The 23353-nt window shown below is 39.8% G+C and overlaps 1 protein-coding gene across 1 annotated transcript in view; it reads left to right on the plus strand.

Moving 5' to 3' along the window:
* The first annotated feature begins 828 nt into the window (after nucleotides 1-828).
* The window catches only part of LOC124775459 (ATP-binding cassette sub-family C member 4-like), a 260610-nt gene continuing 238085 nt past the window's right edge, over nucleotides 829-23353 (plus strand). The window contains exon 1 of the mRNA XM_047250292.1: nucleotides 829-902. Within this exon, the coding sequence (XP_047106248.1) occupies nucleotides 829-902 (74 nt within the window). The remainder of the gene's footprint in view (nucleotides 903-23353) is intronic.

Here is a 23353-nt window from a genome sequence, read left to right on the forward strand (position 1 = left end):
CTTAATTGATAACGTCGTGTTTCAGTGAACATTTTTGAATAGGTTCTTAGGAGAGGAAATGAATTACCGAATAAAAAATACAGGATGTCATTTATAAAAGTCATACCGCTGTTCATATCTTTGTAAAAAACAAAGCTGCAACGAAGGCTATCATGCTGATTGATGTCCCCTTGATGGCTAAAGAACATTTGCTTGAAACATTTTGTAATTTTCATCTGGACAAACAGTTATTTGGGGTGGTCGAGATAAATGTGTCAGCCTATATACATGTACGCTACAACTGAAAGACAATGTGGAGTCTTGAGATTCTGTACTGCAGACAGATATGGCATGCATGTGACGTAGGTGGCAATCTTCCTTCTCATTCGTCTACGTTCAAGCGCACGCTCAAAATACTTGACATTCTAGATGTTACTCTGCATGTTCGAAAAGACTCCCCAGCGCGCTTTTTCCACGCTATGACCTCAGAAACTCGACAAGATGAGCGCTCAACAATCGAATGCAAGGTCGGTGTGCCGACGGCTTAAGGTACAGAATGCTTGAAGTCGCTCCTCGGAGTCGTTCTGGAGTAATAAATATCGCCACGCAAGCAAATGAGTCGTCACGTGCCTGAAAGTAAGAAAGAAGTACACACAAACCAGTACGCCTCTGTTCTGCTTGACAGCTTGATAAAAGAGGAAACACCAGGCCAGAGCTACTTTTGTTCTCTGATGGTGCGCTTCTGCTGCTTTAGTGAACGTGGTCTCCGTACGTTAGCGAGAACCTGGGTGCCCCGATAGTCAGTGATGAAAAGTACGTGAAGAGTGGAAGGAAACAAAACCCGCAGCAATGGACGCTAAGGTTTACACATCAAAAGCCAACCCCAAGGCGACGGCAAACCCTGTCTCAAAGCTCTTCGTGTGGTAAGCAAGCATACAGTAATCTAGTCTACTTTTAACAAAATTGTAAAAATTGTACGTTAAAAATATTGTGTACTGCTATCTCACATATCGTTTAATATTCTGTTTATGAATTTGTCACACAGAAAAAGAAAGAAGAATGTAATAACGTGAAATATCCCGTAGTTCAGTGCTACTAACTCCACCGAGCCGGCCGCGGTGGTCTCGCGGTTCTAGGCGCGCAGTCCGGAACCGCGCGACAGCTACGGTCGCAGGTTCGAATCCTGCCTCGGGCATGGATGTGTGTGATGTCCTTAGGTTAGTTAGGTTTAACTAGTTCTAAGTTCTAGGGGACTGATGACCTAAGATGTTAAGTCCCATAGTGCTCAGAGCCTATCCACCGAATTTCTTCTGATCCTTTCAGAGCGTTCACTATCATCGCAGAGGTGTACGTTCGTTCCGTTTATTTTCTGTTTGATATTTTTCTCGTGCGTGTGTTTCCTTTGAGTTACTTCGAACTAGTGTTATTCTCATATAAAAATCATGAATGCTTGGTGTTCCGGAACCTGTAAATGTTTGTTAAAGAACACCATCTTAACACCATGAGCTGTAGCTCAAACGTTTATTCGAGTGAATAACACATCGTCAGTGGCATGTTATGTATATTTATATTCTATATCACTGAGATGCGTCTCATTTACAGTTTCTTTGTAACATTCGTTTCACAGTACACAACTTGTCGTATATGTTATTGCTGTCGGTTCTTGATATACATAATATTCCAGTGACGAAGGGTTATGCACGCGAACACCGATTTGGCTAATAAACGTTTTGTATGCTGCTTATGGCGTTTAGAACTTGTCCTTTAACAACTGTTATTACTCTCACACGGTTCAAAAATATTTATCTACTGTATATTCACCACAATCCTACTTAATTCAGTTGTATGTTGGCTCTATGCATTTTTCTCTCTTATTGCGTACTCACAAATTTATACATCACCACTAAATTTGTATGTCTGCCACTCGAGAGTGATACCACTAACAGACCTAACATGAGTCTATGTTCTTTATTTTAACTTGGCGACACGAAGTCGCGCAGGAGGCCTGCAGCTACCGTGCAAATAACTAGCAACAAGGGTCCACTCGCTGATCGCGCTTTCCTGTGTGTTTATATATATAAAAAAAGGAAACTTTAACAGCAAGTGGACTCATGCTACTAGTAAACCAAATCGGTAATAAGTTAAGTCCATATAGTCAGAAACACGTTTGACATTTTCATTAACTAAGTCATCTGTGCTGATACGGCAGGTATAAACAGTACCGTATAAGAGAAAATATAATACAAAAATAAAAGCAGACCGAGGGAGGTGGCGCAGTGGTTAGCACTCGGGAGGACGACGGTTCAAACCCGTGTCCAGCCATCCTGAGTTAGGTTTTCCGCGATTTCCCTAGATAGCTTCAGGCAAATGCCAGGATGGTTCCTTTGAAAGGGCACGGCTGATTTCCTTCCCCATCCTTCCCTAATCCGATGGGACCGATGATCTCGCTGTTTGGTCTCCTTTCTCTAACCAAACAACCAACCAAACAAAAGTATGTAGGCTGAACAACAGCACAACAGACCAAACCAAATGGAATTGTGTCAGTGCATGGAAGCGCTGGTGGGCAGTCTTACCGAAATATAAGCTCAGGATGGCTTGTCCTGAAGGACAACAAAACGGGGCGTAGAATCGATAAAGCACTGCTGTGATGTGGTTGACAACCAGCGGGGTCATGTTATGAAATGAAATCACACCCCTGTACCATCACTCTTGGTTATCGGGATGCATGGAGGGCAACAGTCAGGTTGGTATCACATCACTGCCCAGGGAATTTCCACACACGTCTTCAGCCTGGACTGTCATTCACGGCAGTGTAATTGTCTGCAGTGTTGAGTATCGCTTTGAATTTAGCCCCAGTGACCAGAAAGGTGTCCTGCAGACGTCTCTGACAGTGAGAGTCAGATCACCGACGAGCGTGATCTTTTTACAGTTGTCAACACCTTTCACCCACACTGAGACAGATTCCAATTCATTTATTTTGCGACGACTCCTGTTCCTGAGAACCAAAGGCATAGTCGACATGTAATACGATGAACCCTTATCTCTGTTGTACACTTCACAAATCTGAAATGTCCGATAAGCGATGACATCACGTGAATGGAAATTATCTAGCCCTTTTACTTTATCGACTTTTGGTCTACGTACAAGAGCCACGGTGACCCAGCCGTTACCGTGTTCATTCGTATCCTTGTTAGCGAGAGTGAAGTTGGTAGTTATGCCGCGTTATTTTAGGAGGAGTAGGCGTTCGCGTCTTACAGTTTCTAAAGCAATAGACAACATTATTACCAAGGATTTCGTAGGCGTCCAAGTCATCTTGCATGGTCCAACGGTGTTTTGCGGTGGAGTTTTGAACTTCACTCTCGCCTACGAAATCCTTGGTAGTAATAGAAATGTTGTCTATTGCTTTAAACACCGTAATACGCGAACGCCTACTCCTAAAATAACGCGGCATAACTAATCTACCTCGATGCTGCTGCACGTGCGGTTGCTCGACGATTGACGCTGTCTTTCCAGATTCATTACTTATATAGCTGCCAGTTATCAAACCACAACCTCCGGGCTGCGGCGTAGTGGCAGCGGAAGCGGAAGGGCGTTGACCCGAAGTTTTGATTTTAGACGTACGACCGGCTTGTTAAAACTAGAGCCGGCCTGGCGCGGTAGATAGGCAACCAGCTACAACACTTTCGAGACGGTGGAGTTTTAACTTCACTCTCGCTAACAATGACTCTCGCCTACTTTATGCCCTGACAATCTGGAGTGATGGTCTGAGCCATTTCATTTCATAGCAGGACCACATTCGTTGTCATTTGCGGCAACCTTACAACACAGCTGTACGTCGACAACATTATATCCCCTTCTTTATTACCCTTCATCAGAAACCAACCTGGGCTTACAGTTCAGTGAGATAATGTCCACCCACACACAGTAAAAGTTTCTACTGCATGTCTTCTGGCTTGTCAAACTCTAACTTAACCAACAAGGAAGTCTCCTCAGTTAAGAATGTTTGAACCAATATGGGCAGGGGCCCCCAACTAGATTGGATTTTAATGATCAAATCCCCAATTGGACAGAATTCAGCTTGATACCCAAAACCTCTATCGATCAATGCCAAGCCGAATAACTGCTTGTGTAACGGCCAGAGGTGGACCAACACATTATTGACTTGCTCAATTTGTGAAACTCTTTCTCTTGAATAAACTCTCAAATTTCTCTAAAATTGTGATCAATTGTTTGTCTGTGCCTGCATATCACACCTACCACTTTCTATCCCCACTGGGATAATTTCTTCATGATGCGTATTTTCTCTTTTTTTCTTCTTAGAGTGTAAGTGTGTAGAGGACTAGAATGATAGAATGACAGACAGCAGAGCTGAAAATTAGTTCTAAATTTGTTGATACAATGATTACAAAGATCTTTTAACACTCATATTGTTTTGTGAAGGTTTTTGTGTCTCCAGATCATGTCTTCTTGTTGTCTATGGGAGGACGCACAGGAATGGAATTGTAAATGTAGCAGAAGATACTTACTTCTTTTTCAAGACATCGTCACCTATTTCCACTTCATAGATGACAAATAATCTGCTTCATATCTTATGCACTTTGCTTTCTAGAGTGTCATACATTTTTTATAACTAACGCTATCTGCAAACTGACTAGATACTATTATGTTTCAGATAAATTTTAAATTAAACGTGACAAGTTTGAATGAAAATAATGCATGTGATGCACAATTAATTCAAAGTAACCAGACCAAACATACGGCTCAGCTCTAAAACAAAAATTGCCTTTCCTGAGAGCAGTACAGAGGCTGTCCTACCTCAAAGCTCCACAAAGATTGTCTTACTTTCGGCGAATAGCCAAGTGATGTATTACCGCTTGGAGATCCAGATTTGTGCACAACTGGTAGTTAATAAAAATAATTTTTCAATATATTTTCCTGCATATTTTAGTAAACAGTTACCAAGGAAAGATGACTCTTGAAATAAGCAGATTTATAAAAACAAAATAATTATATATTACTGAACATAATTTTGTAATAAAATTTGTGTGTAGTTAACAAATTATCTCCCACCACTAAAATAACAAATATCTCTGATGTTCTTCCATGTGACTTGTTTTTTATGAAGAAAACGTTTGTAACAAAATGTTGCATAATGCGAAATATACATCACCATTAATCAATGGGAATTTTGGGATGATGAACTTCTTTATAAAAAATAGGATTAGAGTTACAAGATATTGCAGACTGCAAAAATGTACTTATTAGAACCCCTTCCCAGACCAATGCATTCCAAAGTAGAGTTTCCCTAATCCCACATTTATTTATATTTTATAATATTCATTTTAGAAGAGACTAATTAATACAAAAATCTGGTACTGAAAGAATACTGATTTCTAAAAATGGACTGCAATAACACACTTTAGAGTTAAAAAAATTGATACAGTCAGTTTTGAAAAGACCTTACTACAATATCTTAAGTTCTCAGGACTGAAGGAATACAGTATGCTGGTGAATATATGGCATGCCATATTTTGGGCTACCCATTGTTTAAAGAACAGGATGAAATGAATATTTCGTCACTACTGCAGTTGCAAACTTTTTGCAATCTCTTCAAAAAAAAAAAAGAAAGGTCCAAAATTTTGGAAAAAGATTCTTTTCATGACGAAATAATTAATACGCTTAGTCAAGTTATGTTTTTAGTGCTGTGTTGTTTCATTTTTGCTCATTCATTTTCACGTAAATCTGTCAAAGTACAAACAGTATGATTTCATTGATCATCATCATCAGCAGCAGCAGCGGCTGCTGCAGTGTTACACACAGGTCATTTCATCATATCGTCATAGAAATATCTATAGTCATGCTGAATGTAGTCAACTAAACGTTGAACTACATTTTGTTCCTGTTAATAGTCGCTAGTCCAGTGTGAGCCTTTTCTAAATTAGTAACAACAGCAGAAACCACAACACCTGACTGTCACTTACTATATTCAAAAGGCATAAAGGAACATGGTTGAAACCTTGCTTTCCTTTGTGGTAATATATTCATGGTCTTTCACTCTTGCTGTTTTCATAACATTCTGTTGTAATTTCCAACATTACCTTCTTCTTTCTTTCTTCTTCTAGTACTTCCACTGCGTTCCAGCTCAATACTTGATGCCACTTTACATCTCACAACACATGTCCAGAAAGAACAACAATTAATCCACGAAAAGCAAAGCATAATGCATAGTGCATGAGGTATCTGACAGATGGCATGCGACGATGTTCACTTATGGAATGTCATTATTCCAGGAGTAAAGTCCTTATAAAAATGATTTCGCTGTTATGAAGTCCCGAAAATGTATAGAATAAAGCCTTCTCATGCAGAAATGTGTATCTATGTGTGTATGGTTCTGAGCACTATGGGACTCAACTGCTGAGGTCATTAGTCCCCTAGAACTTAGAACTAGTTAAACCTAACTAACCTAATGACACCACAAACATCCATGCCCGAGGCAGGATTCGAACCTGCGACCGTAGGTATCTATGTGTGTAGAATCTGATACTGTACTTAACCCATTTTGTCAAAATTTGCAGTAAGGCCCTTTGTAAAATAGCTGTATCAACTATTTTCTTTACTGCTTACATGCTGACAACTGATTCAAGGATTGTTTGTAGATGAAATAAGAAAAAACAATAAACACAATGAAAGTGTGCATTGTTGAAAAGAATGAAAGGCATTTCATGCCCTTCATTCTCATTAACTATGCACACCTTTCAACACACTTTTTCTTGTTTCTTTACCAAGAGGTATATGATCATCTTCACTAACCTTTAACTTCCTGATTGATGACAAATGAACGAGAAAGTTCTTACAAAGAGAAAAAAGTAAAAAGTATGATGTGAGGATAACTTCATTCTTCTCTCCCTCTCAAAATGCTCCTAAGTATTTATTTCATTACGTTTCTTCAACAGTATTGACAAATAAGACATGAAATTTTTATAAAACAATCAGAAAAATATGTAAATATTACATGAATAGAAATTGTTTTAACATCAAAATTTTAGTTCAATCACAATAATGCAGTTTCCCCTAGAGCATAACTTTTAAAACCATAGTTCGGCAGACAGAGTTTTTGTGAAATGACAGTTATAATTTTGAAAAGAAAAAAAATTACATATGTTAAAATATTTTGTATAAAATTTTATGTTTATAAATATTTAATTCAGTGACATTACATGGACCAAAAAATTTCCTGTATTTTGGATTAATAAGCCTGTATGCATTTAGGTAAGGATTTTCGTTTACATCAAATTGCCCTATCATATGTCAAAACAATTTAATTTATACCTCATAAGTTTAGGTTTTCCTTGTGTTTTCACCAATGCCAATGCTCCTTCCTAAACTGAACTAACTTAACTTTTGCCTCAGATGTCCAAATAGCGTGGCGCCATCGTATATTTAACTGCAGAGAAAACGTTTGGAAACATTCACAAACGTTTGTGTGCAGTTTGTGGACCATCTGTAGCTGAGACAAGTATGGTTAGTTACTGGGAAAGAAAGGTGAGCCCATTATGAAAAAGAATTATATGTTAAAACATTACACAAACTGAAGAATATCTTCCAGTGACTTCAGTACAATAAAAACCCAGATGATTATTTGATACAGAATGGTAGCCGTAGGTCACGCAGGAGTTTGAGGACTTCAGAAAGCATCAGTAAACATGGCTGGACAGTGTTAGCCCATCGATACTACAGCCCTGACCTAGCTACTCTACAAATCACATTTATGTGCCTGGCAGAGGGTTCAACGAACCACACTCACGGTTCTCTATTATTCCAATCTCGTATAGCGCGCGGAAAGAACGAACACCTATATCTTTCCGTACGAGCCCTGATTTCCCTTACTTTATCGTGGTGATGGTTTCTCCCTATGTAGGTCGGTGTCAACAATATATTTTCGCATTCTGAGGAGAAAGATGGTGGTTGGAATTTCGTGAGAAGATTTCGTCGCAACGAAAAACTCCTTTCTTTTAACGATGTCCAGCCCAAATCCTGTATCATTTCTATTACACTCTCTCACATATTTCGCGATAATACAAGACGTGCTGCCCTTCTTTGAACTTTTTCGGTGTACTGCGTCAGTCCTGTCTGGTAAGGATACCACATGGTGCAGCAGTATTCTAAAAGAGGACGGACAAGCATCATGTAGGCGGTCTCTTTAGTAGATCTGCCACTCCTGGGTAGAGCACTTGCCCGCGAAAGGCAAAGGTCCCGAGTTCGAGTCTCGGTCCGGCACACAGTTTTAATCTGCCAGGAAGTTTCAAAGTTGCTCATAATTGTAATTCCTAGATATTTAGTTGAATTTACGGCCTTTATAGTTGACTGATTTATCGTGTAACCGAAGTTTAACGGATTCCTTTTAGCACTCATGTGGATGACATCACACTTTTCGTTATTTAAGGCCAACTGCTAATTTTCACACCATTCAGATATCTTTTCTAAATCGTTTTCCAGTTTTTGATCTTCTGATGACTTTATTAGTTGATAAACGACAGCGTCATCTACAAAAAACCTAACACGTCTGCTCAGATTGTCTCCCAAATCGTTTATATAGATAAGGAACAGCAAAGTCCTATAACACCACCTTGGGGAACGCCAGAAATCACTTCTGTTTTACTCAATGAGATTCCGTCAATCTCTCTGACAGGAAGTCACAAATCCAGTCACATAACTGAGACGATATTCCATAAGCACACAGTTTAACTATAAGCCGCTTGTGTGGTTCAGTGTCAAAAGCCTTCTGGAATCCACGAATACGGAATCGATCTGTAATCCCTTGTCAATAGCACTCAGGACTTCACATGTGAATAAAGAGCTAGTTGCGTTTCACAAAAACGATGTTTCCTAAACCCATGCTGACTGTGTGTCAATAGACCGTTTTCTTCGAGGTAATTCATAATGTTTGAACACAACATATAGTATGTTCCAGAATCCTGCTGCATATCGACGTTAACGATATGGGCCCATAATTTAGTGGATTACTCCTACTACCTTTCTTGAATATTGGTGTGACCTCTGCAACTTTCCAGTCTTTGGGTACGGATCTTTCGTCGAGCGAACGTTTGTATATGATTGTCAAGTATGGAGCTAATGCACCAGCATACTCTGAAAGGAACCTAATTGGTATACAGTCTGGACCAGAAGATTTGCTTTTATTAAGTGATTTAAGTAGTTTCACTATTCCGAGGATATTTACTTCAACGTTACTCATGTCGGCAGCTGTTCTCGATTCCAAATCTGGAGTATTTACTTCATTTTCTTTTGTGAAGGCATTTCAGAAGGCTGTGATTAGTAACTCTGTTTTAGCAGTACTGTCTTCGATAGCATCTCCATTGCTATCGCGCAGAGAAGGCATTGATTGTTTCTTGCTGCTAACATACTTCACATACGACTAGAATCTCTTTGGATTTTATGCCAGGTTTCGAGACCAAGTTTCGTTGTGGAAACCGTTATACGCACCTCGCATTGAAGTCCGCGCTAAATTTCGAGATTCCGTGAAAGATCGGCAATCTTGGGGATTTTGCGTCTGTTTAAATTTGGCGTGTTTGTTTCGTTGTTTTTGCAACATTGTTCTGACCCGTTTCGTGTACCAAGGAGGATCAGCTCCGTCGTTTGTTAATTTATATGGTATAAATCTCTCGATTGCTGCCGATACTATTTCTCTGAATTCAAGCCACATCTAGTCTACACTTATGTCATTAATTTGGAAGGAGCGGGGATTGTCTCTCAGGAAGGCGTCAAGTGAATTTTTATCTGCCTTTTTGAGTAGGTATATTTTTCGTTTCTTTTTCGAGGATTCGGGGGTTACAATATTCAATCTCGCTACGACAACCCTGTGTTCACTAATCCCTGTATCGGTTTTGATGCTCGTTATTAACTCAGGATTATTTGTTGTTAAGAGGTCAAGTGTGTTTCCACAACCGTTAACTATTCGCGTGGGATCATGAACTAACTACTCGAAATAATTTTCAGAGAATGCGTTTAGCAAATTTTCGGATGATGTTTATGCGTACCCAGAACGAGATTTTCACTCTCCAGCGGAGTGAGCGCTGATATGAAACTTCCTGGCAAGTTAAAACTGTGTGCCGGACCGAGACTCGAGCGCGGGACCTTTGCCTTTCGTGGCCAAGTGCTCTACCAACTGAGCTACCCAAGCACGACTCTCGCCCCGTCCTTACAGCTTTACTTCTGCCAGTACCTCGTCTCCTACCTTCCAAACTTTACAGAAGCTCTCCTGCTAACCTTGCAGATCTAGCACTCCTGAAAGAAAGGATATTGCGGAGACATGGCTTAGCCACAGCCTGGGGGATGTTTCCAGAATGAGATTTTCACTCTGCAGCGGAGTGTGCGCTGATATGAAACTTCCTGGCAAATTAAAACTGTGTGCCGGACCGACACTAGAACTCAGGACCTTTGCCTTTCGCGGGCAAGTGCTCTACCAACTGAGCTACCCAAGCACTACTCATGTCCCGTCCTTACAGCTTTACTTCTGCCAGTATCTCTGTAAAGTTTGGAAGGTAGGTGACGAGGTACTGACAGAAGTAAAGCTGTGAGGACGGGACATGAGTCGTGCTTGGGCAGTTCAGTTGGTAGAGCACTTGCCCGTGAAAGGCAAAGGTCCCGAGTTCGAGCCTGTGTCCGACACACAGTTTTAATCCGCCAGGAAATTTTTTATCCGTACCTCCGGAATTAAACATGTATTTTCGCCAACATATCGAAGGTAAATTAAAGTCACCACCAACTATAACCGTTTGAGTCGGGTACGTGTTTGAAATCAAACTCAAGTTTTCTTTGAATCTTTCAGCAACTGTATCGTCTGAATTGGGAGGTCAGTAAAAAGATCCAATTATTATTTTATTCCAGTTGCCAATATACTAAACTACTAATTACTAGTTTTTCCACAGAGTCTTCCAGTCACGACTTTATCGCTATGTTTGTCTGATATCCTTGAAATAGGGCTCCCTGTGTTAATTAGAGACTTGCCTCCCCCATGATCTGTTTTAACTTTAATGTGTGGCCAGCCTAAGTTACTAACTATTTCTTTCCCCATAGAAACTTCATACAGTTAGTTGTGTTTCAGTTGTCAGTAAATTAACAGAGGCATCAGAATCTTCATTACTTGTATTAATTTTTAAAGTTACTTGGACACAAAACAATTTATTATTAGTTATACATTTTTCACTAAGCCACGTTTTAATTTTCTCTCACCAGCTGGATAGAGAGATATACTGATCTTTGCTAAATAATCCCAAAATGTTTCTCTAGTAACATTGTTCCCAAACTGATTCTACAACAACCTTAAAAATTTCTCTCCCTTACCTTCCAGGCTTACATACAAATTTAAATGACATAGATTTTCTTCATTCTCATCTCTGCATTCTTTAATAACAACAAACTGAAAAGTATGGACGGGCAACAACTCTTTTTGAGATGCAGTTTCATTAACCACTTCATTTTTCCTAATTTCTTCAACAAAAACATTGACACCTAGCTTTAACATTTGATTTTCATTTACTGCAATACTCACAAAGTAATATATTTTGATTACCACAGTTCAAGTAGATTACTTCATTTTCTTATCAAGATGCGTGAAATTGCATATATTGAGTTCCTTCAATATTTAGAGTTGATCTGTTCAACTTAAACCAGTGTAAGATCTTTTCGAGTTCTACAGTACATTTATTTTCTTGTTCACTTGTCGTTTGGCTTTCAAGCGGAATAGTAGAGTCATCAGCAAAAAGAGTAAATTTGCTCTCAGTGTTTGCACAATGTGGGAGATCGTTGATGAAGAACACAGTAAAGGTCCCAAAATGGTACATTACAACACTCCACATTTTAATGTGCTCCAGTCAGATGACATAGGACAACCATCAGTACCATCAAGTATCATCTTCTGCCCTAAAATGTGTGGATGTGATTCAATCCATCTTCCTGTGCTACCACTCAAATGATAAAAATAGGCCTTCCCTAAGAATATGATGTGGTCTACTTAGTCAAAAACCTTTCAGAAATCACAGAAAACTCCAAGGCGTGACATTTTGTTATTTATTTACACAAGAATTTCGTTTTTAGAGAGAAAATAGCCATCTCTATTGATCTGTCTTTTTGGAAGCCAAATTAGTTTTTGTTGAGGATGTTGTGATTGTTGAGGTGATCTACAATTCTGTTATACATCAGTTCCTCTAATATTTTCGGCAAGTAATTTAGCAGAGACATTGGATATTATTTGTATACGTTAGTTTTGTCATCCTTCTCATGAACAAATTTTAATCTCTCTGTGACAACGCTTTGCTGCAAAGATTCATTGAAAATGTGACAGAGGACCTGACGTATATAAGCACTAAAGTGCTTTACAATTTCAGATGAAATGTTTTGAGTAGCTGTGGAATCTTTTATTTTAAGGCCTTGTTTGTATTTTTAATTTCACTGGTAGTGACTGGATCTATACAAATTGCGTCATACAACTTGTGGTCACCATGTTGTAATAAATTAATGGCCATATGTAATGAGCCCTGGTGGCCTACATGTTCCACTGCAGTTAAGAAGTGATTTTTAAATATGTTAGAAATAGTTACAGGATTATATATCACATTGTCATTATAGGTTATTTTCTACATTATTTTCATTCTTATTGTTCTTGCTACACTTTCTCTTTATGACATTCCAAATTTATTTTATATTGTTCCTAAAGTTATCAACTTCAGATTTAATATACAAGTTTCTGGATTTATTTATTACCCTTTTTAAAACTTTACATAAAAATCTATTATGTGATTTTTCAAGAGAGTCATTTGATGCTCTTAATGAGACATGCAATTCTCTGTTAGTCGTGAAAGAAATTTTCATTCCTTTGGTAATCTATGGTCTTCTAGAAGAAACTATAATGTTCTTCCTCAGAACTCTTTTTGAAGAAGCCATTTCAAATACAGAGATGAATTCAGTTAAGAAAAAATTAAATTTGTTACTCACATTATTTGTTCTTTACACAGAAACCAAATCAATCTTCGACAAATTGTGATTAAAGGCTGAAAGAGTTTTAGTGTTTATACCCAAAGGACTGATATATGTGTGAAAATTTGTTACACACATTGATGTTGGTGACCTTAAGCAGTTGCCCATCATGATCAGAAAGACCTCTATAACTTTGTTTATACTTGCACTGTTTATTCTATTCTTATCAACAGAATACTGTCTGTAAGATTTTTGAAATCTTCTGTAGGAAGTTAACCATAGCAGCCAAATTGTAAGACTTCATTAAATACTCGAAGTCAGTCTTGCAGAAGTTAACATTTAAGTCCTCTGTAACTATTATACTTCTCGTTTTGGAAAAAACCTTAAGCCAAAAGAGATTCTCATTTTTCATAAAGATAGAAAACTTCTGAGCTGGAGCACTGTAAATTGAAAGCACTGTGACAATATGTCTTTTGCAGTAATTTCCGTTCCATAGACTTCAAAATGTTGATCTGTACAATATTTGTTTATATCTAGCGGTTCGTTAATATTTGTGTTATCTATATAAATTACAGCACCATCCTACTTGATCTGCAAAAGTAGGTACTGTTATATGGTGTTCAGTAAGACATAAAACATGTGTACGATATACAAGATTCGTATCACCTAGATTTACAGATAAAAATATATAATTTATTTTTGAGACCGCCGATATTTTGGTAAAAAATAGCAGCAATGTTTGAGCTATCTTCACTGTCCTGACGTTCCTCCTTTTCTACATACGTACCGTATCTCACTGTTTCACTTCGAGTTGGGTTGTTTCTGTTGTGGCCTACGTCGCAGCTGGAGGTTTGTTGACGTCACGGCGTTCCGGTGGTCCTGAACGTGCCAGCCATATAAAATCACTGCTTCCATTTCAAACTCATCTTTATCTCGTTGATACTCGTAGTGCAGTTTGTTTTACTCAGAGTACATCATGGTTAGGCAGAGATTCCGGAATCAGATACTGTCTTGTGTGGTGTACCCAGGAGCAAATATAGACTCGGATCACAATTTAGTAACGAGAAGAGTAGACTGAAATTTAAGACACTGGTCAGGAAAATTCAATGCACAACGAAATGTGATACGGAAATACTAAAGAATGGAGAGATAGCCTTGAAGTTCTCGGAGGTTATAGATATTGCAATCATGAATAGCTAAATAGGTAGATCAGTTGAAGAATATGGACAACTCTTAAGGTAACTGTGAAGAAACCGTGGGTTACAGAAGAGATACTTCAGTTGATCGACGAAAGAGCTAAGTACAAAAATGTTGAGGGAAATTCAGGAACACAGAAATACATGTCACTTAGGAATGAAATAAATGGTAAGTGCAGGGTAGTTAAGGCTAAATGCTGCATGAAAAATGTGAAGAAATAAAATAACAAGTGATTGCCGGAAGGACTAACTCAGCATACAGATAAGTCAAAACAGAAGAATTACACTGTTAAATACAGAGGGGAGAGCGGTAGATGGAAGGATTACAATGTTAGAAGAAGAAACAGGAAACGATAGAGAAGAGGTGGTGGATCCAGTATTAGAACAAGAATGTAAAAGAGCTTTGGAAGACTTAAGATCAAATAAGGCAGAAGGGAACATTCAATCGGAATTCCTAAAATCAGTGGGGGAAGTAGCAGTAAAACGTCTATTCACACTGTAGTGTACAGTGGATGAGACGGGTGCTATAAACTATCAGACTTTCGGGAAAACATAATACACACCATTGTCAAGACAGCAAGAGCCGACAAGTGCGACTATTATCCAACAATGAGCTTAACAGCTCATGTCTCGAAGTTGCTGTAAAGAAAACTGAGGATCTGTTGGATGACGATCAGTTTGGTTTTACGAATGGTAAAGGCACCAGAGAGGCAATTTTATCGTTCCAGTTGATACTGGAAGCAAAACTGGAGACAAATAAAATTACGTTCATAGTACAGTGTAATATGGTGCAAGAAGTTCGAAATTCCGAGAAGAATAGGGGTAAGCTATAGAGAAAGACAGGTAATACACAATATGTGAAAGACCCACGAGGAAGCAGTAAGAATGGAAGATCAAGGACCAAGTGTTTGGATTAAACAGGGAGTGAGACAGGGACGTAGTGTTTCGCCCCTACTAGTCAATCCATACATCGAAGAAGTAATGGCGAAAATAAAAGGAAGTTTGAAGGCTGGGGTTAAAGTTGAAGGTGAAAGGATATCAACGATAAGATCCAGTGCTGACATTGTTATCCTCAGAGGATCTGCTGAATGGAATGAACAATCTAATGAGTACAGAATATGGGTTGAGAGTCCATCGGATAAACACGAAACACGAAACGCGAAAGAATTAGCAGAAATGAGAACAGTGAAAAACGTAACATCAAGATTGGCGATCACGAAGTAGATGAAGTTAAAGAACTGATATTCCTGGCCAAGAAAAGTCTACTACTATCAAATATATGTCTTAATTTGAGGAAGAAGTTTCTGGGAATGTACATTTGAAGCGCAGCATTGTATGGTATTGAAACATGGACTGAGGGACACGGGAACAGAAGAGAATCGACGTATGAGATGGGGAGGTTGTCTGCAGAGTGGACAAGTAAAGGAATATATGCAAAATACTAACTAGAAGAAGGGACAGGATGATAGGACATATGTTAAAACATCAGGTATTATCTTCCATGGCACTAGAGAGAGCTGTAGAGGGTAAAAACAGTATAGGAAGACAGAGGCCGGAATACACCCAGCAGATAATTGAGCTCGTAGGTTGCAAGAGCTACTCTGAAATGAAAAGATTGGCACAGGAGAGAAATGGGTGGCGGTTCGCATCAAATCAGAAGATCAATGACTCAAAAAAAAAAAAAAGAATTGTTTCATTTGTTCCTCCCAACTGTTCTCGTAACATGCTTGGCCCACAGTATTCACATCCAGGTTAAGTCCATATTATTGCGTCCTCTTGCTGCGGATCTCTTTATTTTCACGTTTCAGAACAAATTACTTCCTTTTATCTGAACATAAGATGACATTAGTATCTTCACAATAACAGAAGAATCCTGGTGAGCATCCCTTCTTACACTGGCGTTCCCGAAGTCCAATTAAAAGCCTTTGTTGTGTCACCTGTTATTGATGTGTTTGCATTTCTTCAGCAAGACGATCTGTTATGTCAATACATTGTGTAACGGTTTTCTTCAAAAGTGCATATCCAATTATTTATCTTCAAACAAGACATTGAGCATTATTTTGTAGTTAGTCTGCATCCCACATCACATCTACAGTTCTAAATTAATACTTATCTTGTTTGTTCATAGGTGGCCTCCTTATCTTAGATGGGGTATGTTGCTCGTCCCATGTCATTCTCGTAGGAAGAACCATTAGTCAAAGGATTGTTTTCAGGTAACTTCCGACAGTTATTCCAATAAATAAAGTTTCTGAACTTTGAAATAGATATACTCTTCAGTATTTCCACATTGAGCACTAATACTATATAGTATAATACTTCTGCCTGCAGCAGTACTACAAAATTGTATCAAGTTCCTTTGTAACAATTCTTCCACCAAACAGATCCATTGCATGGTTCAAGGCTTCTGAACATTAAACTTTACAATTCATCATTAAGAGTGGGGGCTCAGCTCATGTTTTTTGCGTCTTTGGGTCATACACTGGTGCGCGTGGAATGTGGGGAAAAATGCAGGAACAGTTAGTGTTTGCGAGCCATCACACAACCTATCGAAAGTTGCGTGCTGCGGTGTTCAGTGTAGCGTCTTGTACTGTTACAGCGTGCATGCGCATAAAGAGGGCGGTGTTTTTCAGTCATCATTTAAACACAGCAGGGTCTACAACAATGGCCGCACAAGGTTAGACACTACGACTAAGAAGTTTTATAACATCGACCCCACCTTGTTTTTTATGCGCATGTGCTGACAGATTTTTCACCTGTAATAATATTGTAATTTTTCTTGCATCCACAGTCCGACACCAGTCACAAGGTAGCATATGAGGTCAGATGCGTGACACGGATTTGTTGTGTTCCATTAAGAGTACTCCTCTCATCAGCAGTGAAGCTTAAAGATGGAAGGATGATATGGTGCTATACAAGGAAAATTATCTCATAGGCGATTTTATAGAAAGTGAAGAGGAAGTGGACGAAGATAAGATGGGGGCTTTGATACCGCCAGAAGAATTTGATAGGGCAATGAAAAACCTAAGCCGAAACATAGCCCCTGGAGTTGACGACAGTCCCTCACATCTGCTGATATCCGTGCGAGAGACAGCCACGACAAAACTATTGAAACAAATATGATAATAATATTATCATTCCAATTCAAAAGAAAGCAGGTGCTGACAGGTGTGAATATTACCACACTATCAGTTTAATAAGTCGTGGTTGTAAACTACTGGTTCGAATTATTTACAGAAGAAGGGAAAAACTGGTAGAAGCTGATATCGAGGAAGATCAGTTTAGATACCGGAGAAATGTTGGAACACAGGAGGCAATACTGTCATACAGCTTCTCTTAGGAAACAGGTTAAAGAAAGGAAAACCTACGTTTATAGTAATTGTAAATGTGCGGAAAACTTCTGACAGTGTCGACCAGAATATACTCTTTAAATTTCTGAAAGTAGAAGGGGTAACATACAGGGAGCGAAAGCTTATTACAACAAACCAGGTGGCAGTTATAAAGAGTCGAAGTGCATGAAAGGGAGGAGTGGTTGAGAAGGGAATGATGCAGAGTTGTAGTCTACCACCTTTGATATTCATTCGGTACATTGACGAAGCTGTGAAGGAATACAGAGAGAAGAATCGACAGGGAATTCAAGTCCAGGGAGAAGAAACAGAAGCTCTGAGGTTTGACGAGTACATTGTAATCCTGTCAGAGACAGCAATGGACTTTGAAGAGCAATCGAACGGAGTGGACGTGTCTTGAAACAACGATATAATATGCACATTAACAATAGCAAAACAAGGGTAATGGAATGTAGTCGAATGAAGTCAGACTGTGCTGAGGGAATTAGATTATAAAGAAGAAGATAAGTTTTGTTATTTGGGGAGCAAAATAAGTGGTGCTGGTCGAAGCAGTTAGGATATGAGACATGGACAGGCAATGGCAAGAAAAGCGTCTCTAAAGAAGAGAAAATTGTTGACACTGAAAATAAATTTAAGTGTGTGGACCTATTTTCTGAAGGTATTTGTCTGGAGTGTAGCCTTGTATGGACGTTAATCGTGGGAGATAAGCAGTTTAGGCAAGAAGAGAATAGAAAATTTCGGTATGTGGCGCTACAGAAGAATGCTGAAGATTAGATACGTAGATAGATCGTATAGCTATTAGAAGACACCGAACACAATGAGCAAAGAAGTTCGTGATATAACCTGGCTAAAACAATGGATATATTGATAGGACACATTCTGAGACATCAAAGGAATCGTTGGTTTATTACTGGACGGAACCGCGGGAGTGTAAAAATAGCAGAGGGAGACCAAGAGACTATTACAGCAAGTAAGATCCAATGGCCCTAGGTTGTAATTGTTATTCGGAGATGAAGAGGCTTTCACAGGATGGACTAGCGGGGCGAGGTGCATCAAACTAGTCTTCGGACTGAAGACCACAAGGTCGCGGTACAGAGACTGTCTCGCTGTGATCCGCGGGTAGAGACAGACACCCGGAGTATGGGGAGTGTGCTGAACCTAACACACGTCCTCTGAAGACATCATAGAGTAAATATCTCTGGAGTGAGCGTTGGGTTCTGCGCATGTTGTCAACATTAAACCAGGATTGTCACGTGTTTTCGGGACTTCGTTGTGCGTGTGTGGTTTCCGCAAAGTTTGAAGTTTATAATATCAAGAGTTTTTGTTGTATTTCACCGTTTGTTGATAGCGTAATAGCGATGGTGAATTACTGTTGTTGCTACGGATACAAAGAAAAATATGTGAAAGGAAGGATAGTAACTTTTCATGGGTACTTATCAGGTAGCTCTAATTATAGTTATCGCATTAGTAAGAGTCAGTGTATACGTTAAAAATTTCGAAACGCATTATAATTAAGGCTTGATTCTGTAGACCTAGTTTTCTACGATTTTATGACTATATAATAGATATTACGGCTCGTACAAAAGCTTACAAACATTCGCTTCCTCTCGTAAATTTGCTAGTGGAACAGGAAAGGGAATGGTTAGTTGTTTCAGCAAATACTATCCTCCACGCATTTATCAGTGACTTGTCGATTATGTATATAGATTACTCAGTCTACTATTTATTTAATAACCTGGGAGCAAGTTCGTAAAATGCGTTAAATAAATACTTGAAAGTGTCACAAGTAAGAAAAATTGTGCTTTAGGCCGCAAAAACGAGAAAATAAATAAGCAGAAATAGCAGAAAAAAGGACGAATTAGCAGGGATATAATCGCTAATGTGTGGCAAGTTCGGCGTTTTTCGGACACTTGCAAAGGTACTAGCGTACTGCCAAGTCGTTTTGCAAGACTATCACTGCAAAAATGTACGTCAGGCTCTGTAATACTATAAGGTGCCGTATCATATCGAAAACTACCAAAACTCGAGTCCATCTGAACTGTAACACCTATCGCAAAGAAGCTGAATGCAATATCACTTGCCCTTAAAATTTACGTAGCTGGTTTATTCCCGGTATCAAATGGGTACTGTTAAAATGTCTGCGCAACATATATAAATAATCCACGACATGTACGAAAAGAATCCGTCTGTACTAGGGATGTAGTGACATTCTAAATATACAGGGCGCTATACGGACAAACACACGACGTCCCGAGAACACGTGACCAGGCCGGCAATGTTGACAACACAAAATCCGTTCTGCGCATGTGAATGCTCACTCCAGAGATATTTACTCTATGGAAGACATGGCCAGGTCACTGCTTTGCCCCGTCACGCAAAGGCAGCAGAGCAGAGTCGAACTGTCTGCACTCTGGCGGACATAGAAGCGCAGCGTCAAGTCACAGGCTGGCGGCCGGGCCGCAGCTATGGTGGTCTACGTAGAAGTCGATCACGTTGCCTGCCGTAGTCACGCAGTTCATTGCAGGAAAAATCTGATCGCGCGGACGCGAGCCATGGGCCCCAGTTTAGGAACCAGCAGCAGTGGGCTGAAGTAGCAGAGTTCGTCTCTGCAATGTGGGCAGCTGTTCAACAGCTATTCAGGTCGATGCATGAAACGTGGACTCAGGTAGGCACCTTGAAGTCGGCAAGCAGGTGATTCTCCGGCTGGAGGGCATAAGTTCGACTTATGGTGGCAAAGGCCTGTGTGCAGCCAGAAGTTAAGCAGCTAGTGAAGGTGGCGTCTAACAGCAGCCGCTAGATGACCTATATCTGATCGGCGATTGTCGTGGGGCATCTCTCGAAACTGACTACAGGCTGCGAGAGACAATGGGTAGCCGAAATTGGCAGTATTTATGGCGGTTCGACCCACCACTCTTTTGCCTCGTCACCTAGACCAAGAAAGTGGCCGAGTACCGTGCCTGGTCGTGTGGTAATGAAGATCGTCGGTGCTTCAGTCTCCCTCCGTACTGTACTTCTGCTGTCTCAGCGCGGTTGCAGCCCAGGCAGCGGTCGTTGAAGCTAGATATATGGCGATCTGTCCCACTGTCAGGCCCGAGCAGTGCTTCCTACTGTGTCAGGAGGCCATACTTGTAGCTTCTTGCAAAATACGCCCTTTCAGCTTCCGTCCAAAATAACCCTTTCAACTTGCGTCCGCTTTACCCCTACAAGGCTTCCTGCATCAGTCTGTAGTGACATTTCCCGCAAACCCAGCAACGCGATTTTAACCACATAGTAAAGACGCCGTGTTGCAACACTGCAAGGTATTGCATTCTTTATTAGGCACTTTTCCTCGTCGACCCACCCCAGGATGTCGTCATTTCATACTCCATCAATACATCTGATCTGCAACAGTCACGAGGAACACTACATTTCAAAGGTTTCTCTTTTTTTTCCTGTCTTCCTCATCGCCCACACTTCATACTCGTTCTGTTCCATCTGCCTCCCTCCCCCCCACCGGTTTGTTTATCTATAACTCAAGCTCCTGGTAATTTGTGATTTCACGTGTACATTGACGCCATCATGTTCGGTCACATTGATCCCATGTCCACAATTCCTTCCTGTCCTTAGTTTGATTCCACCTTGCATACTGGATACTTCGTTTTGAATTTACAGTGACTGATGCACTGCAATAACTGTGACATTCCCTATTATTCCACAGGAGTTCTGTTCAAATGCTCGTTCAGCCTTTAATATTTAATTTTTCTGTGTTTGCTCTTTTTCTGTTATTAAAGCAATTAATATAAAAATTTCCTACTTGTTCATTGCCTAATCACATATTACCGTTTTTTTCTATGTTTTTAAGGCTTCGACACTGATGCAACTCAAAATAATATTCCTTGTCTTTCAGCAGTTACAGTTTCTATTATTGTACATCAGTAACAGATTCTCAAAGGACCTACGAAACAGGAAGCACAGAACATGGTATATCGAACATTTCTTAACATTTTGCTTTTCTTATTTTCTCTTCTCTACGGCTCGAGGGACAAATATTCCAAATTATTGTTATCCAAATAATATTTATTGTGATTAGATTACGCAGAGTCTCCCTTGCTGGCTGATGTGAGACGAGCAATCAAAATGTCTACCTCGCTACGTCAAATGTCTGCGGTGTAGTTGGGTTAGCAGCTACCAATGTCTTACGCTTCCTCGGGGGAAACTGATTTTATAACACAGTTCAATCCAGCTCCTCGTTCGATGTTAGTAGGGGTGGTTATGCAAGGAGTACCTTTCTCTGCGTCGTGTTCTTCGATTACCCTCAGACTACTTTTTCGCTCATTGCTGTATCGCATTTTTAAACTCTTATTTACGTGTTTATCTGACTGTTTAAGCTAATTGGTTCTCTAGTCTCAACAGCCTGGATTTTCTCATGACATTTTAATTTCTCGCACGTTTTAGTTTTACTGATTCTGAGTGTTGTGTTCTGTATCGAACACACACACAAGTGAACAAACTAAACAGTCAATTAAATGAACAATCAAACATTATAACACTACTGATGCAAGAAATACGCTTATCATTAGCTCTCTTCTGCTGCGGCTACGTGAACAAACGTGGAGGTAAGTACGCAGTTAAACGACTTGCTGTTCAACTACACAAGAGACTGCCGTACGTATTGACCTGGGTTGTAGTACTGAGCTACGTTGAAGTGCAAGTTTGCGGATAACGAACTCTGAATGTTTACTGCAGCTACAGCGACTACGTGTCCGTCCCTGGCACTCAATACGCTGTACATTTAAGCGTGAACCAGGCTCGACTGAGGTACGATAAGACGACTCTGCCCTCTGGAGATGGAAGCGGAACTTCGACGCTTGTTTGCACTCGAAACGGGAACTGTAGACACAACTCACAGGTAGAACAGAAGTGGTCGCTCTTGTTGTCGTCGTCGATCGCCGTCTCCAACGGACTGTTCAACTGTCCGTTTGTTTGTAGGCACAGCACGCAGTGTTTCTCCAACCGTTGATGTGTTCTGCAGTTTGTGAACTCGACTGTGTGGTGTCTTGACTTTCGGACGTTGTCCTCTGGTCAGACTCGCTGCGTCTTGCCCCATGATGCGGTATTTGAAGAAATAAATGACGCCTTCTATAACGGGGCTGGAATCACTTTTACATGCTTTGGGGGAGTATTCCTCACTTCGAAAACAGAGAAAAACGTCAGAGAAACATATGCCCTAAATTACCCCATTTTGGCGTGTAGTGCTTGTTTAACATCAATGCAGTCAAGATAAATTTTAACAATCGAAGTTTCAATCAATAATTAAAACTGATTTTCCGCTAATATCGGTATAAAACTGTCTCCTGAACCATCTATTGTATCCTGTATAGCAATATGTTGCCATGTCGACGCGTTTATTTCTGACGCAGAGAAAATTTGAAAGATTAATTTATTTGGAGGGTTCCACGTGTGTGGTATAAGCGCGTATTCAGTTTCAGGACCGTAGCCCCGTCATCAGGTGTGTCTGAAATCTAAAGTAAAACAATAGTTGTAGCCTACTTTTTTGAACAATAAAAATATTTAAAAGGTTAAAATTTATAAGTTAAAAATTAGGTGGACCGTCATAACAGCATCCCAAGTTGTAACTGGAACCAACTTTCAAGCGAGCCCTAGAAAAATGCCTCTTGTCGCAAAACTGACACTGGTAATGCATGCAGTCTTCTGTTGTGTAAGACTTCGCTCAATAGAAGCATTTTACAGCAGTGGCGGATTTGTTTACCATGAAAATGTTGCCGAACAATTATGGATGTCCCACAAATTAAAATTTGTTCTAATAAGGGTGCTGTTGAGCCATGAAAAATTATTACTTTT

The sequence above is a fragment of the Schistocerca piceifrons genome, chromosome 2 (assembly GCF_021461385.2).
Source record: "Schistocerca piceifrons isolate TAMUIC-IGC-003096 chromosome 2, iqSchPice1.1, whole genome shotgun sequence".
Taxonomy (NCBI): domain Eukaryota; kingdom Metazoa; phylum Arthropoda; class Insecta; order Orthoptera; family Acrididae; genus Schistocerca; species Schistocerca piceifrons.